Genomic DNA, 17,284 nt, shown 5'->3' on the forward strand with positions numbered 1-17,284 from the left:
ATTATGTCCGTCCCTCTGTAGTCATCTCATGTATGCCCCTAACATCTTGCGAAAATTTCTCTCCCACTGGATTTCCCGCTACTTTCGGTTACCGTCCGTTACATTGTTACAAGTATTTACAGAGGGAGTGAGAAGAAGATCGTAAAGCCAGTGGTTTGCGGAAAGGAGCCAGTGAGCTATGCCTCTCCTCCCCCTTCCCTAAGCTTCACCGTCAGTCGGGGAACGTTCAATTAAAAGATATTATACATTCAGTGGGGAAGAAGTAGAACACCCCCCCCCCCTTGGAACTATGAAACCAGGGGATCAAAGGGGGTGTGCGGGCGGTTAGGCTACACACCTTTTCAACCCCACACAATTGTTCAATATAGTATCTATAAGCACCACCTTGCGTTTAGACCTGACTATAGGCCTAACTTTATGACATAAATTTTCTTCAGATTTCACCACTTGACTTTTAAACTTTTAACAGCAAAATATTCCAGGGCGAAGACACAACACTCCCTGTTGGAGTAGGCTTTGGCCATACCCGAGCCACAACCATCCTGGACCAAGCCATGGCCCTTCCATGCCCACTACCTTAATCAGTCGTGGGAAATTCAGAATCCCCTCCCCCTCCTCCCCCTTCCCCTTACCTTTGCCATTCATTTTCACCCAACTGACCTAGAAGAATGGAACTCACATAACAGACTCTGCAATGTCTAAGGATACACCTGACGGAGGGAAACTGAATTGAAATCCAATACATTTTTGTTGATGATTTTACGAGGCAAACGGAAGGAACTTAAAAGTGATCATGGGTGAACTCATCCATCTGTGGTAACGGTTAATCGGTGTCGGATTACATTCTGTTAAATATATTATAACAAAACGTAAAACATTTAACAGCTTTTAACGCCACATAAAACAACCCCTGGCAAGGTCAATTAGAAACAAAATGGAAGGAGCACGTGTTTTTTCGTGTCCAAAAATTCCAAAATTAATTTTTGCAGGTGATTGATTAATGGTGAGCTGAATAAAAGTATCTGCAGCGAGTCAAGAAATGTGGCGTTATTCGCGAATGGATTTATTTTTATTACTCTTTAGCTATAATACTTTCACTAGTGGAACAAAATTAGGAGGGTGTCTGTAATCATATCCTGAGTTACACTTTACATTATCTGTTTTTACCTCCATGGTCTCCCAAACGCAAGTTAGCTCGGTCGATATTGCTTTGAGACAGAGAAAAGAAAACAAAAGTTGGAGATAATATGTTTAATTTGATTTTCTTTGTATGATATTGATCCTTTCCCGGCCTGCCGTGTCCATCCTTTTGCTATTCTTAGAAAGGAAAAAAACCAATAAAACTGAACAGATAAATGTATTTCACAGGAATCTAGGCCATGACATAAACGAAACTTAAAACTAAATTTCCTTCTTCAAAAGTTTAAGGAACTTCCCTGGTTTGACCACATGGTCACCTTATCATTCGAAACAATGATGTTATTCTGTTTGGATTACTTCCTTAACAGACATCATGGCAAGCCGTCTGTTAATTAAAGGGATATCATAGTGGCAGACATTATCAAACTTACTCTGAAGAGACAAAATATTCTCTCGTTGTTAATTGAAAATCCTATCTCCAATTATCTCGACTGTCCCTTTCCTCGAGGTAACGTATTCGGATGATTGAATGTATACGATCAGGGAGTTGTTACGGAACAACTTCCTGGTACCATATACCTCCTACCCTGACAGTGGATAACAATTTCGCATCCAGGGAAAAGCATCTCAAAATGCAGATAATATGTGGTTTGTGGTATCATCAGGTGTTCTTTTTCAAAAGTTTTACTTACTTTCCAAGATAATCTTCTTGTTGTTTTTCTATTTATTCCTTGCTGTTTTTCTATTTCTTTGAACTGCGATACATTTGGAATGAATGTCTATAGCTGCCAATGTTCTCTTGATGAAATGTCCTCAATATGTAACTTTTATAAAATGTCCTCAATATGTAACTCTTATAAAATGTCCTCAATATGTAGCTCTTAAAAATGTCCTCAATATGTAACTCTCATAAAATGTCCTCAATATGTAACACTTTTGTAGAAATACTCATTTTCCTCTGTGGATAAAATGATTGAAATTTTATAAAGAACAACAAATACATTTTCAACTCAGTTCCCATGATGAACTCATTCACTCTGCTGTTGTCAGATGTATACACTTGTTTGATATTACCAAATTAACCCCCTCTCCCCTTCTCCCCCTTCTCCCCCTTCTCCCCCTTCCCCCTCCCCCGCCAAAAGAATAATAATAATAGTCTCTTCGCCATTAAGAAATGTTACGTGAATGTGCTTTTGGTCTACAGATACAGTCAATTTCAAACAATGTTGTTAAGCAATCAACTTCAGCCACCGGAATATTCCTTTAAAATTAACTTCCATGATATGAAGCCAACCTTGTTTCCCCCTTCGGCTCCGAGAGTTTCAAAGCAAGCAATTTTCACCTGCTAAGGTAGGAAATGGAAAGTCAAGGCAGGTTGTGACATGCAAGTGACATCAAATCGCCGATTAGCGAAATACTTTTTTAAGGATGAAGTCCGAGGTAAATTTATTGTTTGACACGTCAATGAAGCACACATTCTGAGCATCCTTGTGACATTTCGAATCCATCTAATATATTGGCTACATGTTGTTCTCAAGATTTTGAGTAGTAGTATATATGGTAGGCACATATTGTATACTAACGATGAACTTGGAGCAAGTAGTTGTGACTTCACAGTAACACAATCAATAATACTTTATGATTCTCACAATTATTTTGACCTATGGATTGGGTACTTGTTGGCAAGTTTTGTAACTGTATGAAAGGGTTGTAAAGCGTGCACCGGGTACCGGAGATTGTGGCGTATCCATGCATCATTGTATCCTATCCTGGTCATAAAGAGGAAACTTTGAGACAAATTGCGAAAAGATAACAAGTGTACCTATTTTTTACGCCAATCAATGACCTGATGACATCACCTTTGGCTTGGTCAATTCGAGCTCACGCCTGGTAAAAAAAACCTATTATCCCGAAAACAACATGAAGTAGTGGGGAACTTAAGCCACGCCCAATACAAAACAGAGGTGGCTGTTACATTTTATATAGTTCCGTGAAACTTGACAAGCTCACTGTTGCCTCTGAAATGACTGAAAATTCCTTTCAGAAATCTCTGACGGAAACTTCTGGGCAAAGTACCTGCACATTCCCTAATTCACACATAGAGCGACATTATTCAAGCTTACATATGATTTTTAACACTAGTAACTAACACATTATAGTAACAAAATGTTGCCCACAGTTCGCTTTGGCAACTTTATACACGTCTGGTCGTCCACCAATCAGAAATCTTCTGCAATGTGAGGTATTTTCGATCTTGTCCGCTAAATTGAGTTTATGCTTTAAGCGTCAGTACAATTGTACGCTTCCCCGTAGGACTTCTTGCGAGGTCCAGCAGGGGTTTAACTCCTTTTTGTTGTAAGTGTACGCTCAAAGCGTATCATGCTCATGTGTAACCCCATATTTATATCAGTTGAAGCCAGGAGAATATATAAACAGTCATATAAATTGCAACTGGCGAACGATTAAGTGGGTTTCCATGGATAAGTTGCGAAAACAAAATAACTGAAACATTTAATAATAATAATAATAATAAATAAGTTCTTAATATAGCGCCAAATACCAAAAGACCTCTAGGCGCTTTACAAAACCTAAAACAAATAGGCACAAAAAGACAGAGAAATCAAAGGAATAAAAAGTCTAGAAAACACATAAACGGAAATTAAACAGTATGTAAAATACGAACACAAAATACTTAAAACACGAGAAGACTATAAAACAGACCAAAAACTATAAAAAAGAAAACAAAGGATAAGCACATAAAATAGATTTGTACAAAAGTAACAGTCTAGATAAAACCACGAGTATATAAAAGTGAAAAAATCACGTAGAGAAACTAAAAAGATGTGTTTTTAAAATTTTCTTAAATATGGCGAGAGATTTGGCAGTCTTTATGTCGTGTGGTAGGTCGTTCCAAAGCTTCGGTGCAGCGACCGAGATTTTGCAACTTTGAATTCAATTGGTATATATTGATTGAGCATATCAGTATGAGGATTCCTTTAAATACTCAACATATTAAATCAGATATCTGTTTGTTATTGTCTGCGTTCGTTTGTTTTACTTTGTTTGTTTATGGTGTCTTCAATTTTTGTTTGTTTAAAAAAATCATCCACTTGGATTGTTAGTCAGTAATGTTAATCAATGACACAGTTACAATATTAAAAGCCTTGTATGATGAATTGGTGATTTACAGTTATATTCATGATAGTTAAACCAGGAGCTGCTACTCTAACCACGCCCTGGTTAAACCATGGTCGTACTTCGATCCATTGTCAGCTCATCGGAATGTCAGGCTATAATACTTTCATGGTGGAAGTTCCATGGTCAACTCGTATCACTCGAACACATTCGGTTCAGGATAAGAGTTCCATGTTCGAACACCGTATCCTGGTATGACCGTACATATCCACCGAAGTGACGTATTATATTGCCAAGCAAGTAATAACATCTAAAAGGAGACCCGTAAAGCACAATGTATTGTGTTGTGTTGCACAGAAAATACTGTAATATTGTTTTTTAAATACCTATATCCAACTAGATTCCAACTAGAACCTAGATTCCAATATCGGCCGATATACCGTTATTAGAAGAAGATAAAATCCATGCTTTAAACATTGCGACTATGAAGTCAAAGCTCGGAAAATGTCAACTTTTTGTAAAAACAAGCAGCATCGGTCGATCGGCAAATGATGGAAGTTGATTCAAACTTTACCTATACAGATATTAGGCACATACGGTCATTTGCTGGCCGATACCGACACTGCATACCGTAGGCTATATCTAAAACCGGTGTATCGAATATATGTAACAAACGGTTTATTCATATATATATATTGTCTGATTTACGTAAATAAGAATTTACGTGGAATATGTAAAGAAGGTTTGCTATTAGTTATGAAAATTCAAAAAGAAAGCAATTACGTATAGCGTATACAAAGACTCACCATGGTAATTATCCATTTAAGTAACTATCTGTAAAAGTTCTGTTGCAATCTATAGGCTGATACTGCAGTAGCGCCATCACTTTGGTGCTTTTTCCTTTGCGCAGTAATGTATGCAGAAGAAACATCATACCACGGAATGAACGAACAAAGAGAACGGAACGTTAAAAATAAATGAGAAACCCAAGCTGACTGTAAAGGCAGCAGGGGTCATCAAGGACCGACAGTGGATTTATTAAAATACTGTCCGAAATTTAAGGTTATAAGAGGAATAATACTTCATCTTATAATTATTAAAGAAAAAAGAAAAAGGAAAAAGAAAAAGGAAAAAGAAAAAAAAGAATGAAAAAGAAAAAGCATTATGCGACCAAATAGGGATATTTCTGTTCTTGTATATATCGACGATTATCCAACAGAAAGTTTTTGTCGAAATTTATAGGAAAGGAGGAGAAGAAGAAGAAGGAGTTAGAGGAGGAGGAGGAGGAGGAGGAGGAGGAGGAGGAGAGGAAGATAATGGGTGGGGGAAGTTGACGGTGGTAACCCGTTCTATTTGCATTATAATGATCGTTATAGCACAAGGCCCTCTCTCCGTCGTTAACGTCCTTCAACAATATCATTTATACAGACAATCAAGGGATAAAATTCTGACGTCATCGGTAGTGTTTTCGCGTAAACGTTTTGACATTTTTAATGGTACTTAATATGTCAACCGTTAACTCTGCGTGTGCATTATACTTCCTTGTACGATTGTTTAATATCATTCTGAACATAATACGAAACGGCTGTTAAATATACATGCAGGCATAGACCGAGATAAAAGACGTCGACTTTTTGTTTAGACAATTTGTTTACTGTTTTAAGTCCTTTTCTGGTTTCATTTTGCAAAATTTTCGTACCTAACTTTTCTTCCCTGTATGATACCAGAATGATGTTTATTCATCTTGTACTGTTTTCACTCATCAGTGTACTTATGGTGGAGTTGACCGAAGCTTGCCAAACATATCAAATGTCGGCAAAGCATACAGAAGCAACCGTTTTTGAAAACGAATGCGTTGAGTTGACGTGCCGTGTACCCGGACAGGAATCCGTTACTATTTCGAGGGAACCAAACGTTTTTGTTAAAGGATGGGGAAAGCTTGGTAATGATTCAAGAACGAGATACAAATTCCATTTAGGGGAACTCACGGAATATTCGACCATTTTGCATTCGTTTACGATTGATAATATTTCGGCTGGAGACGCTGGACTTTACGTCTGTGTGTATGCGACATCTTTTGCCAAATCAACCTCGTTAACTGTAATTATTAGACCTAATCAAGGGGACCCTTTATGTAAGACGAAAAACAAATACCCTGTTCATCTGGTTGACGAAATCATGCAAATGAATTGTTCAGTCGATCATGGAACGCCTGAAGTGACTTTATCATTTTTATCTATGAGTAATATGAATATAACCAACAGGACGGAATTAGTGCCCAAAGTTGGCCGAAAGGTGATAGGTATTGAAACCACGCTTTCTCAGTCATCTAACGGAAGCACCTTGGTTTGCTCTGCGCGACAGAATTACCCGCCAAATAAAATATTTACTCCTTCGTATAATGCCTATTGCTCTTGGGGACCAATAATTTTACAACAGCAACTGGAAATCTCTCTGTATTATGTCACGGAGAACGTCACTAATGTTCTTTTCATATGTAAATGTAACATTATGGATGCTCAATTTAATTGGGTAATAAAACCCAATTTTTTATCAGTATGGCAGAGTAATTGGCCTGGACAGTCCATTGTGGCGATTGACGTCACAAATCGTATCGACAGTTTTGACGATATGACGGTTACTTGCCAAGTCTCCTATGAAGGGTCAATAAACAATGCTACCGCGGTATATCGGTTATACGGTAGTTATAACAGTTCAACAGGCTTGTCGTATGTGATATTATCTGTGGTCCTCCTACTAGTCTCATTCTCCGTTAACCTGTTTTTAGGGTTAAGGCTTTATGTTGTCAAACTCAGTAAACATCGGGCAGCTTGTACTAACATCGATACTTCTGACGTGTACACTACGACAGTTAGACCATACAGCACCGTCCTCCCAACCTGTTTTGATTGTTTTCATCTGCGCGCATTCAGTTTCTTTAAAGGGGATTTCAAAGGACGGTCTGACCGAGCTGAAGGAATCCCATCTCCTCGAGATGACAATTCATCTCAGCTAGATCAACAAGGAGACGGTCCAACCGAAACATCGAGCATCGGTCCGAATCAGAGTAGAGGTAAAAGACAAGCGAATTGGGCTCTGACGGATCTATCAATCGACAATCGCTCGTACGAGATTATTGCAGAAGACGCTGACTTCAAATCTTTGGTATCAGGGCGTCGTCGTAGCAACACCGTGGAGGTAACGAATTATGAATCAGTCTCGGCATGCTGATTGGCTGGTCGCCACACAATTTGCTTCCATTTCATTTTGGTGCGGCATGTATATATGTTTAGTTCCGTGCATGGGGAAGCAGGTGTGGAATGGGAGAGGTAAATGTGAGGGGACAGGGACACCCTTCCCCCCCCCCCGACACACATATTAATACACGCAGAAGTCTGCACAGTGGTGGGGGGGGGGGCAATTTGGGAAAAATATATGTTAGCAATGCAAGTAGGCCTATACAAGTATTTATCATTGTCTTGCACGAAGAAAGGACAGCAAAGCAATTCCTGTAGTTATAGCAGGGAGTTGTTCCTGGTTATAGTCTGTTATCACCAGGCTTTTCAATTAACATGACATATAATCACGTTAGCTGTCTGCTATGTACAAGACATCGTTCCAATCCCGTTTTTTTTTTAACTTTGATTATCATTTTGTTAGCATTTATTGTATGTTTGATACCAGTTATTCAGTATGGTCCAAATCATATACCGGTACATTAATCAAGTGAAACAAGTGAAAGTAAAGTTTGCACGTAGACGTGCCATAGACTCATAACCCACACCGTGTAATAGGGCTATATACTCTGTAATTAACATTAATTATTAATGTCGTTCATGCGATTACGTTGCATGCGGGTGTATGCTCGGTACACCTTATGTATACGAAAGTAAATAGTTATAAAAACAAGCACTTTCTTAGATTATTAAATCAGAAATGAGTCAGCTGTGTCAGAGGTGATCATCTGAATATTCATGCACTGTTGAGGTTGTTGTTGTTATTGTTGTTCGTTTTTTCGTTTGTTCTTTCAGTATTTATATATATCATAATCACCATTGTATCTGATCTTGAAATAAAGCAAGCGTCTTGAGAACATTATTTGAACATTTCTATAATATTTGATAGTAAAAAAAATAATGTAGTTCATTAGCTTACTTACAGCCTATACTGAAGTGTCAATAAAAAAATCAGAAAGTAAAATGTTTAATAATTAAGAAGATCCTTTGTGTTGTTTTTGCATGTGGTTGGTAGTATTATAAAACAATTGTCTAGCAAAGAAGTTTGTAGATTTGAATGGAAACATAAATTAATTAATTAATTAACGTTTATTCTCTTGAAAAAGACAATTATCGATTGCAATCCGATTACTGAGTATTCTTCGGAAATTTTAATCAAACTTTCCGGACATTTTCGGAAAATAAACGCTGCATGAAAAAATTTGAAAATTGATTTTTCGGTGTTTTGTTATAAATCAGAAATCTACATTGTATCGAATCTAGTAAACAGCTTATTAAGGATATCATAAGACAAAAACAGGCAGCAATTATTAACTAGAAACAATAAAACCGCAAAGAGAAAGCAAGTGACTCTATTGGTAATTTTCAGTTTAAAAATCTCATTAATAGTGATCGGTTTTAATGTTAGCTAAAAATAAACCATAAGACAGACAAGTATATTAACAGCTAGCCTTTGCAAAGCAAACGTAGTTTATCATTTATCAAGCTTCATTGTTTTGCCAGTTACGTATTGTTGTGTTCTTCCTAAGACAAAGTCAAGGAGCAATAAATAATTAGAAATAAGACGACTATTTTTTCTTCTTAGAGTAATATTTTGTTTCCCATCTATTATCTACAATTGTTGCTTACGTTTAATCACTTCTCGTAAAAAGAACTTTTATATAAGAAACGCCCAGTAATTGTTTCCTTGTTTCGCTTCTATTATAATCAAGTTGAAAGAGCTAAAGAGCAATCGCAAACATTCTTAATTATGATTTTGAAGCTATTCATATATGCTTGTTTAATTGGTTTTCCCGTACTGCTTATAGTTGGGGTTATAATGTGCTCCTTCCCTAGCTCTCACGCTACGAAACTTTATCTGTTATTCATATATGAGCGAAGCTTCCTGGTTATTCACTAATTCATATGTTACTGTGCTGAGATCAAGATCGGTTTATAAGAAAATAAGTTTTTCATTAGTATTCCTGGCCGGGGGCTGAACTACAGAAAACAGAAATTGTTAGAAAGCGTCTGTATCTTGTTATCAAAACCTTAACTTATAGTAACATTTTGTATAGTGAAGAAACATGCACGTGTTTAGAATTTGTTGATAATTTTATGAGTGCATTTGGACAACAGCAGTTAGCAAATGTCATCATGAAAAATGATCTAGCAAGAATGCTTCTTTCTTTATAATATATGATATTATAAAAATTAAAAATATATTATAAAATGATATTTTGACATATAAGTTGCATAATATGTGATGATATTCTAAGTTATCTGTTTAAAGGAGACACAATCCCAACCATCGTTGATTGGTCTAAGTGATCAAAATAACTGTCAAGAACAACCCCCCCCCCCCTCCCTCCACCCTCCCCACCTCTACAGCCAAGGAGAGACAAGTGTCAACCATCATTGATTGGTCTTAGTGGTAGAAATAACTGTCATGAATAACACACCTACACCGTCCACACCTCTACAGCCAAGGAGAGACAAGTGTCAAACATCATTGATTGGTCTAAGTGATAAAAATAACTGTCATGAACAACTCCCCCCCCCGCCCTCAACCCCTCCCCCCTCAACCTTCCCCCTCCTCTTCCGCCAAGGAGAGACAAGTGTCAACCATCATTGATTGGTCTAAACGATAGAAATAACATCCATGAACAACTTCCCCGAAAACATCTGAGAAAAATCTGATTCCATTTGGGAGATATCACAGGTTTAGTGTTTCTTCACAAGGCCGAAGATTTGATCAAGTCTAAATATGACGTCATCGAGCCACCCCCCCCCCATTGTTTATGTTTGTTTTATTTATTACAATGTCTATTATCTTTAAAGGAGGTGGGTTTTTGCAAATGCTGAATCTGAAAATATTAAAACTCTTGACAAGAGCTAATGATAGCATTGGTTTCAGTGTCAACGCTCTTTGCATTTCACCTTAAAATATGAAAAAACAATAAACAAACAAACAGATAGATAGAGTAAAACCTTTCATATATAAATGGTAATATGACATCACAGAGTTACAAAATGACAGTTCTCAGAGTTTTAAACTAGAATATCTCCCAAATGAAGCAAGATTTTTCTGATCTGTTTGGGACAGTTGTCACTCGCAAAGATCGCTGTCATATAAACTAAAGATGACGCTTGGGTTTGTGTCTAATAGAATTATTCTACTGCTATACAATACCAAACATTTAGAGCCTAACGTTAGGCCCGTAGTACTTTTTATCAGTTGTTTGTAGCCTAGCCTATCTGCAGATAATGCCAATGCACGACAGCTATAATATAATCCTTTTCTTTTACACAGGATAACAACCAACAGGATGCAAATACACAATAAAGCAAATATACAACATCAGTCATGTTCATGTTGGGCGCTGGCGATCAGCTTAATTATGTTTATCAGGGGGGCTCGACAGATAAATCTCAGAAAATAAAGAAAAGCCGAAACAACCTTTTCAATTCAATCTAGATGATTTTCAAAACTAGATGCTCAAAGAAAATGATAACCAGGGAACAAATCCCTGTGATACCCTTACTCTATACATGCTCCGCCTGCCTACCAATTCCCCCCCCCCCCCCCCATTCCGGTCTTCCGCCACAGTATACATTAAATACCAGGGGCGCAACCCCCATTCTTGTACGGGGAGTATGAGGATGTAAGATGTAACGTCATCAACTGGAGGGGTTTAAGACGAGGGGTTGCCCCCCCCCCATTTAGTTTGAAACTTAGGTTCAATGGAGGGAGCTTTGATGCAAAATGGTGCTGGACTTTGCTACTTTCTGAAACAATGTAAATGAACTTTCAAATTTCGTCGCCCCGGACATTTATGAAAAAAACAATTTTAGATCAGTCATAACACACACGATAAATCGGGTCAACTTTCATAATTTTGGCGGGGCTATTCCTGTCATTATTTGAAATGAAACCCGAGTGGACAAGTTTCCACATGACAACGAAGATTGATCACAATCATCATAAAAAACTACTTTAAACGGACGTACCTAACATAGTTGAAGAACATATACACACAAACAAAAAATAAAACTCACGAGAGAAAAGCATATGACAACATTAATTTAATGTATTTTTCATTTCAAAATAACATCTCCGAAATACGACAATTTTACAGACAGGAAACGTTGTTTTTTTTACTCTTTAATTTTCAGAGTGAAACCAGCACTCTTAGCCTTAAACATATTTATTTTCCAAACTCTTTCTTTCCCAGTTCGAATACCATATCCGTTCGATCCAACACCTCACACCCTCCTCTGCATTTCTCCCATTTCTTCCGCCAATTAAAACTCCCAATTTTTAACACATCCTCATCCGGTGTAAATGAAAAACCGAATATAAAAATTCGCAAATATAACATAAAATCTGAACAAAAAAGAAAAAAGAGACAATGTGAGGCATTGGTAATAAGCTCCCTTCCAAATATACAGATTTCAATTATAAAATATTATTGATTACAAGCGGGAAAGAAAGGTTAAAAAATATTTCGGCACAAAACCGCTACATTTTATATGTGTAAATATTGCATCGTGATCAACACGAAAAATGAACACTAAATATTACATTACACAAGTTACACTTAGCACCAAAGCCCCCGCCATGCATACCAAATGTTTGAATTCCAAATATGTATGAAGTTTTACTTAAGAAAGGTGTACCATGTTCCATGGATTAAATACCCATGCCTATATGACAAACGCCCCATAACGCAGAAATAAAAACCATGTATGATTAGGATCATTTCGTCAACTGAAAGTTTTCTTATGCCTCAGGGGTGACCATTATATGCAGAAGAAATGATGAATATTAGGCAGGACTTTAATCTTAATATTATCATAGTCCTAAAAAAGTGCCATTCCGAACTTCAGGATATTCACCATTAAAATATACTCTCAAATGCTCCTTTAATGCTAAAGTAATGATGACGTCAGTTCCTCAGTACAGGACCCAAATGTTAATCCATTGTTTTACAAATTCAAAATCACTCGACCAAAAAATATCCTTTTTAATAATTTCATATAAAACAACAAAACTACCCTTGGGATGATATTCAACACCATTTATCCTTGAAAAATTTGTCCCGCTCAAGTTTGTGATGTATTGTAAAACCATGTCATTCGAGGGCATAAAATCTTTTGTTTTCCCAATTAGCTTGCTTTTCTGCCGAACTGATTTAATACGTATGTGAAGCAAAATCAAACAAAAACCTCATTCCTAGTTCTTCAATAGTAACAATACTAAAGTTTTACTCTATCTTTCTACAGCCCAACCCCCCACCCCCGACTCAAAGCCCTCCTTCTACGCCTCCCCCATCTAGTCCTTCACTTACCCTGCCTGTACCCACTTCATCAGGACAAATGAGCTGGAGTTAATTATTTTTAACCAATTGGAAGTAAAAATCAAAAGAAACAGCATTAAAACAAAATAAGTTCAATGAACACTCTGTAACATTGAAAACTAAATATCGCCAAAATCAGACTTATTTCCGCCTTTTCAATTCTTTTAATACCCATACAATGCATTATGAACATTATATGGCTGCTTGTTTGTTGAAATAAATGATCATATCACCCTCAAATACTTGATACCTTCACAAGAAAAATATGGCAGTTATTTTCTAATCTGTGGCTTTTGTAAGGTCTAATATGATTGGTCAATTTTGGTTGCACAAATTTTGCGTACAAGATACAAGTAAATTCCAGGAGTTTGACCTTTGACCCAAATTTGACCCTCGACCTCAAAATAGTTCTACCATTTTTAACTACCCGGTTTAAGCCTCCTCCCTTCCCTCTCTTTGTATACCAGACACTATTATACTCTTGAAAGTACTTGTTGAGGAAGTAATTTCACATTAATAAAGGTTTAACATACTACAGGTATCATTAATTATAGGTTATTAATGATAGGTGTTAAACCACAATATTACATTTAAACAATACAAGCAATACATGAACAAAAGAAAAAGACATTTCTTGAGATGTAAAGCACTTTTAAAAATACATGATGAATCACATACATGTACAGGTGGTTAATCTTGGTGGTTTTTTACGTTTTCTTAAAAATTGACGAAAATGAGCTTTCTGTAGATTCTCTACCTTCCAGCCCCTCCCCCCTCCCCCCCCCCCCAAATAGAAAAAAAAAAGAAGATGAAGTATTACATTAAAATTAAAGAACAAAACTTGGGCAAGACGAATATCAAAATTGAGTTTGATAATAAAAAAAAATTATAATTTCATCATTTTCTTTTTCAAGGGGAGAACCCGATAAAGCTCTCAACATGTTACGGGAAACTACCTTCTCACATAATGGGGGAAGTCCCCAGACACGCCCAAAATAGGGTGTTGTCACATCGATGCTATCTAGGGTCGCGAAACTTGACAGGCTGAAGTCTCTGACTGCTGATCATAACTGTACCTTGAGTTGATCACTAGTAAGTAGTATTTGCAATTCGTTCACTAATTTTGAAATCATACTTTATTAAAGTTTCAAGTCAAACTAATTGTTTCATGTACCTTTGCCTCCTCTAAGGCAGTTTAATGGCCAAACTCCCCAATGGAACCTAGAACTGAGTCAATTGGCAAGGTCAACTGTCATGTTCGCAGGCTTTTCACCCCTTTCACTCGACAATGGTTTAATACTTTGATTCAGAAATGTGTAAACAGATCACACCTATTGGGTCCGATGTGACAACACCCTACGTAGAAATACTGGAGAGACCCACTGAAAGTCAATATTAAAAAATATACACTCGTTAAAAATTGAAACATTCTCATTTAAATATATTTACATTTCTATGAATACATAATTTTGTTTCTTCATTTTGTTTTTTTGGACTCGCATAAAATTCCAATGGCAAGTATAATGTACATCATCTTTCTCAAAAAATTAAGAGAGGACTTGCCGATACATGAAGGAAACATATTCTACAAGGCAAGCAAGCATGATTAGTGTTCATCAGCATTTTGTCATCTCCCACCCCACCCCCCCCCACCATCTTCTCCACGATAGTACATAAATAAATAAAAGTTAAGGCTGACAGAAAAAATATTAAAATAATTATTAGCACATCTCCGGATCTAATTACAATATTATTTAATCTGTGTGAGGAGGTGAGATATAAAATACATTACCCCTTGATAATAAAGATCATCCCTTCCTGAACTTGGGGTTAAAGGCAAATTAAGCCTCCCCAACCCACCCCCCCCCCCCAATCATGCACTTGTTCCAGATGTAACAATCGGTTTGTAATAAGAATACCCTTTCTAACAGGTAACAACATTTTAATGTTTTGGACCAAATTGACCACTATCAATTTTCCCCTCAACCTTGACAAGTAATAAACAAAACTTTTGTAACTTTAAATATCCAATTAACGGATGTTTAATGTTATTGAACATTATGAACATTATTACTGACTATTCATATTTGATATTTGAAATGACAAAAGAATGTTAAGCACCGTATTATCACGGTTGTGACAAAAGAAATGTTATGCACCGTATTATCACGGTTTAGGACGAATGGTACAGGTATATCCATAAGACAATGCATTTCTCTGAACAAAGAGATACATTGTCTTTCGCATAGAAAAGGAATATTTCCTACGGATATTTTGCGAGCTGGGATGTGGATAAATTTGGGTGATTTTATGCAGTGTTCTAATGACAATGGTCAATTTCGTTCCAAAACTTAAAAACGTCTCTCATAAATGCATTTTGTGTTTGAAGAAGTACCCTATTACAAAAGTGTATTTTATTAAATGACTAAATTATGATATAACACACCAAAAAATTAACAATAAGATAATTCATCCCAACAGCTTCTGTTGACATGTACCAGCAGCCGATAGGATCAACGTTAAGTTTATTCTTAACTCAATGAGATGAAATCTCTTATCATCTGTCTCATACACCACAAGTTTAATTTTGGATTTTTGGATAATTTTTTTAATTCTGTCAATACCCTGAATGCAAAGATAGATTGTTTGAAAAATAAATACAAAAATAGCGCAGAAGATCAGTTTCCGTTACCGCGGAAATACTAACTCGTCTCTACTGATCGAATGACCGGCTTGAGAACAAGTCCTGTGTTAGATCGTTAAGTCTTCATCGTTTGCCGGACGATTGCGATCAAACCGATCGAACGAAATAAATAAAAAAGGTTTTTAATTATTTAGAACCAAAACGAGCACCAGTTCACTTTCAATTAAAAGATACAAATTCCTTAGTCACTCTGCGTGTTATGTCATCGTCTCTTTCATTCCTTCGAGATCTTCCAAGGTAAAATCTGGCGAATTAATCGCGGGTTCTTCCCGTAACTTTGAGGTCGAAGCCTCGTTAGGAGTCCTATTGTTTTCGACCTCGTTATCGTTTCGTTCTACGTATCTATCATTCTCATCATATTGTCTATTCTCTACGCTAGTCCTTGAAGTTGTTAACGGTTCCATCTCGTGGAACTCCTCTTCCCCTCTGGGCCACCTCACATCAGCGGCCGCCTCTAACTGTTCGCCCTGGCTATTTTGTCGAGGTCTGCTTCCCACTAACTCGCCGTTGTTCAACCTCCGTATTAACGGATCTCCCTCGTTTGCTTCCTCTACCTCCCCCGCCCCTCGCCGTGGGACTGTGGCACCACTCATGGTGCTGCTCATGTCCTCCCGTCCGCTACCCTCCGTGCTCTCCTGTAGCTGGATGGACTCGTCCGAGGGGAGGGGAAAGTTAGCCTGTCGTTTCTCCCAGTCTACGCCGAGCATGATCCAACTCTGCGGATGTATCCCGTCGGACATGGCCGGCTTCTTCCGCTTCAGATAACGGACCACGAATAGCAAGAAATTGATGACAAAGAACAGAACGGCGACTCCAAAGACCGCCAATATCACGTACATGATTATTTCCACCATCGATAAACTCTCTCGTTTGCTCAATTCCTTCTGTTCGCTACGATCGGTTCCGGCGTTATCTGAACTGTTTAGCCCCCTGCCGGGCGACCAGTCCCTCCCGACAGGGTCGATGTCGTTGGAGGGCCACACGTCGGGATAAAACGGTATGCTTGATATCGCTTGGTCGCACTCGTTTTCCACGACCGTCGGCAACTGACGAATGTAATACTGGTTGATGTCGGTCCTCACTACCCCGGGGTCCACAAACCTGACCCCCGGGGAGAACCTCTGCCAGGGTTCGTCCTCGTTCCCACTCACGATCTCGTTGAGCAACGGATGACTGGAGTTGTACGTCACGTCGACGTTAAACGTATCGAACACTATGCAATTCTCCTTCCGTTTCCGCCGGCAGTGTTCCGCGGGGAGGAACGAGACGATCATGGCGGTGGTACCCTGACCGGTGGCGATGACCGAGGGTAACTCGTGGGTGGAGTCCGGACTGGTGGCGATGACTTGGTTATGATTTGAGGTCACCACCAGACTGTACGTGGCTGGATCCAGATCCTGTAGCGCCACCGTGGTGAGGTCATTGTAGGTGATTGTGATGTACAGGAAAGCTTCCTGGAAGATGGAAAAAAGAAAATAACACATCAAAGTCAACCGTATTCATATCACGGTTACGACATTTAATTTATCCATTTATTTCAATGCTGAAAGGCATCTAGATTTGTTCGAATCTGATTGGTGGATTTTAAACTGATGTAGCTTAGCTTTTTCGTTTTTCATGTCATTTTTGTTCAAATGGACATAACTCACCTTTCTAATATTTTACTGGGCATACAATAATTGACATTGAAATATATTTTATTGTAAACCTCCAACAAATATTATTTGATA

General features: G+C 37.8%; 2 protein-coding genes across 2 annotated transcripts in view; one reads left to right on the forward strand and one right to left on the reverse strand.

The window, feature by feature from the left end:
• Positions 1 to 666: 666 nt before the first annotated feature.
• Positions 667 to 9,648, forward strand: LOC139980743 (uncharacterized). The gene is made up of 2 exons (XM_071992633.1): positions 667 to 816; positions 6,042 to 9,648. The coding sequence occupies exons 1-2, from the start codon at positions 794 to 796 to the stop codon at positions 7,504 to 7,506; spliced, it is 1,488 nt and encodes a 495-aa protein (XP_071848734.1). The 5' UTR covers positions 667 to 793; the 3' UTR covers positions 7,507 to 9,648.
• Positions 9,649 to 11,563: 1,915 nt separating this feature from the next.
• LOC139980916 (transmembrane protein 132E-like) overlaps positions 11,564 to 17,284 on the reverse strand; it is a 36,789-nt gene continuing 31,068 nt past the window's right edge. Inside the window, exon 10 of the mRNA XM_071992959.1 lies at positions 11,564 to 17,008. Coding sequence (XP_071849060.1) covers positions 15,752 to 17,008 — 1,257 coding nt within the window. The 3' untranslated portion in view covers positions 11,564 to 15,751. The remainder of the gene's footprint in view (positions 17,009 to 17,284) is intronic.

Source organism: Apostichopus japonicus, chromosome 15, assembly GCF_037975245.1.
Source record: "Apostichopus japonicus isolate 1M-3 chromosome 15, ASM3797524v1, whole genome shotgun sequence".
Taxonomy (NCBI): Eukaryota; Metazoa; Echinodermata; class Holothuroidea; order Aspidochirotida; family Stichopodidae; genus Apostichopus; species Apostichopus japonicus.

Excerpts from the sequence above, each read along its gene's own strand:
- LOC139980743 (XM_071992633.1), top strand. The coding sequence starts at position 794 with ATGGGTGAACTCATCCATCTGTG. Across the intron at positions 817-6,041 it reads GGTGAACTCATCCATCTGTG|TGTACTTATGGTGGAGTTGA; the intron begins GTAACGGTTAAT and ends TTCACTCATCAG.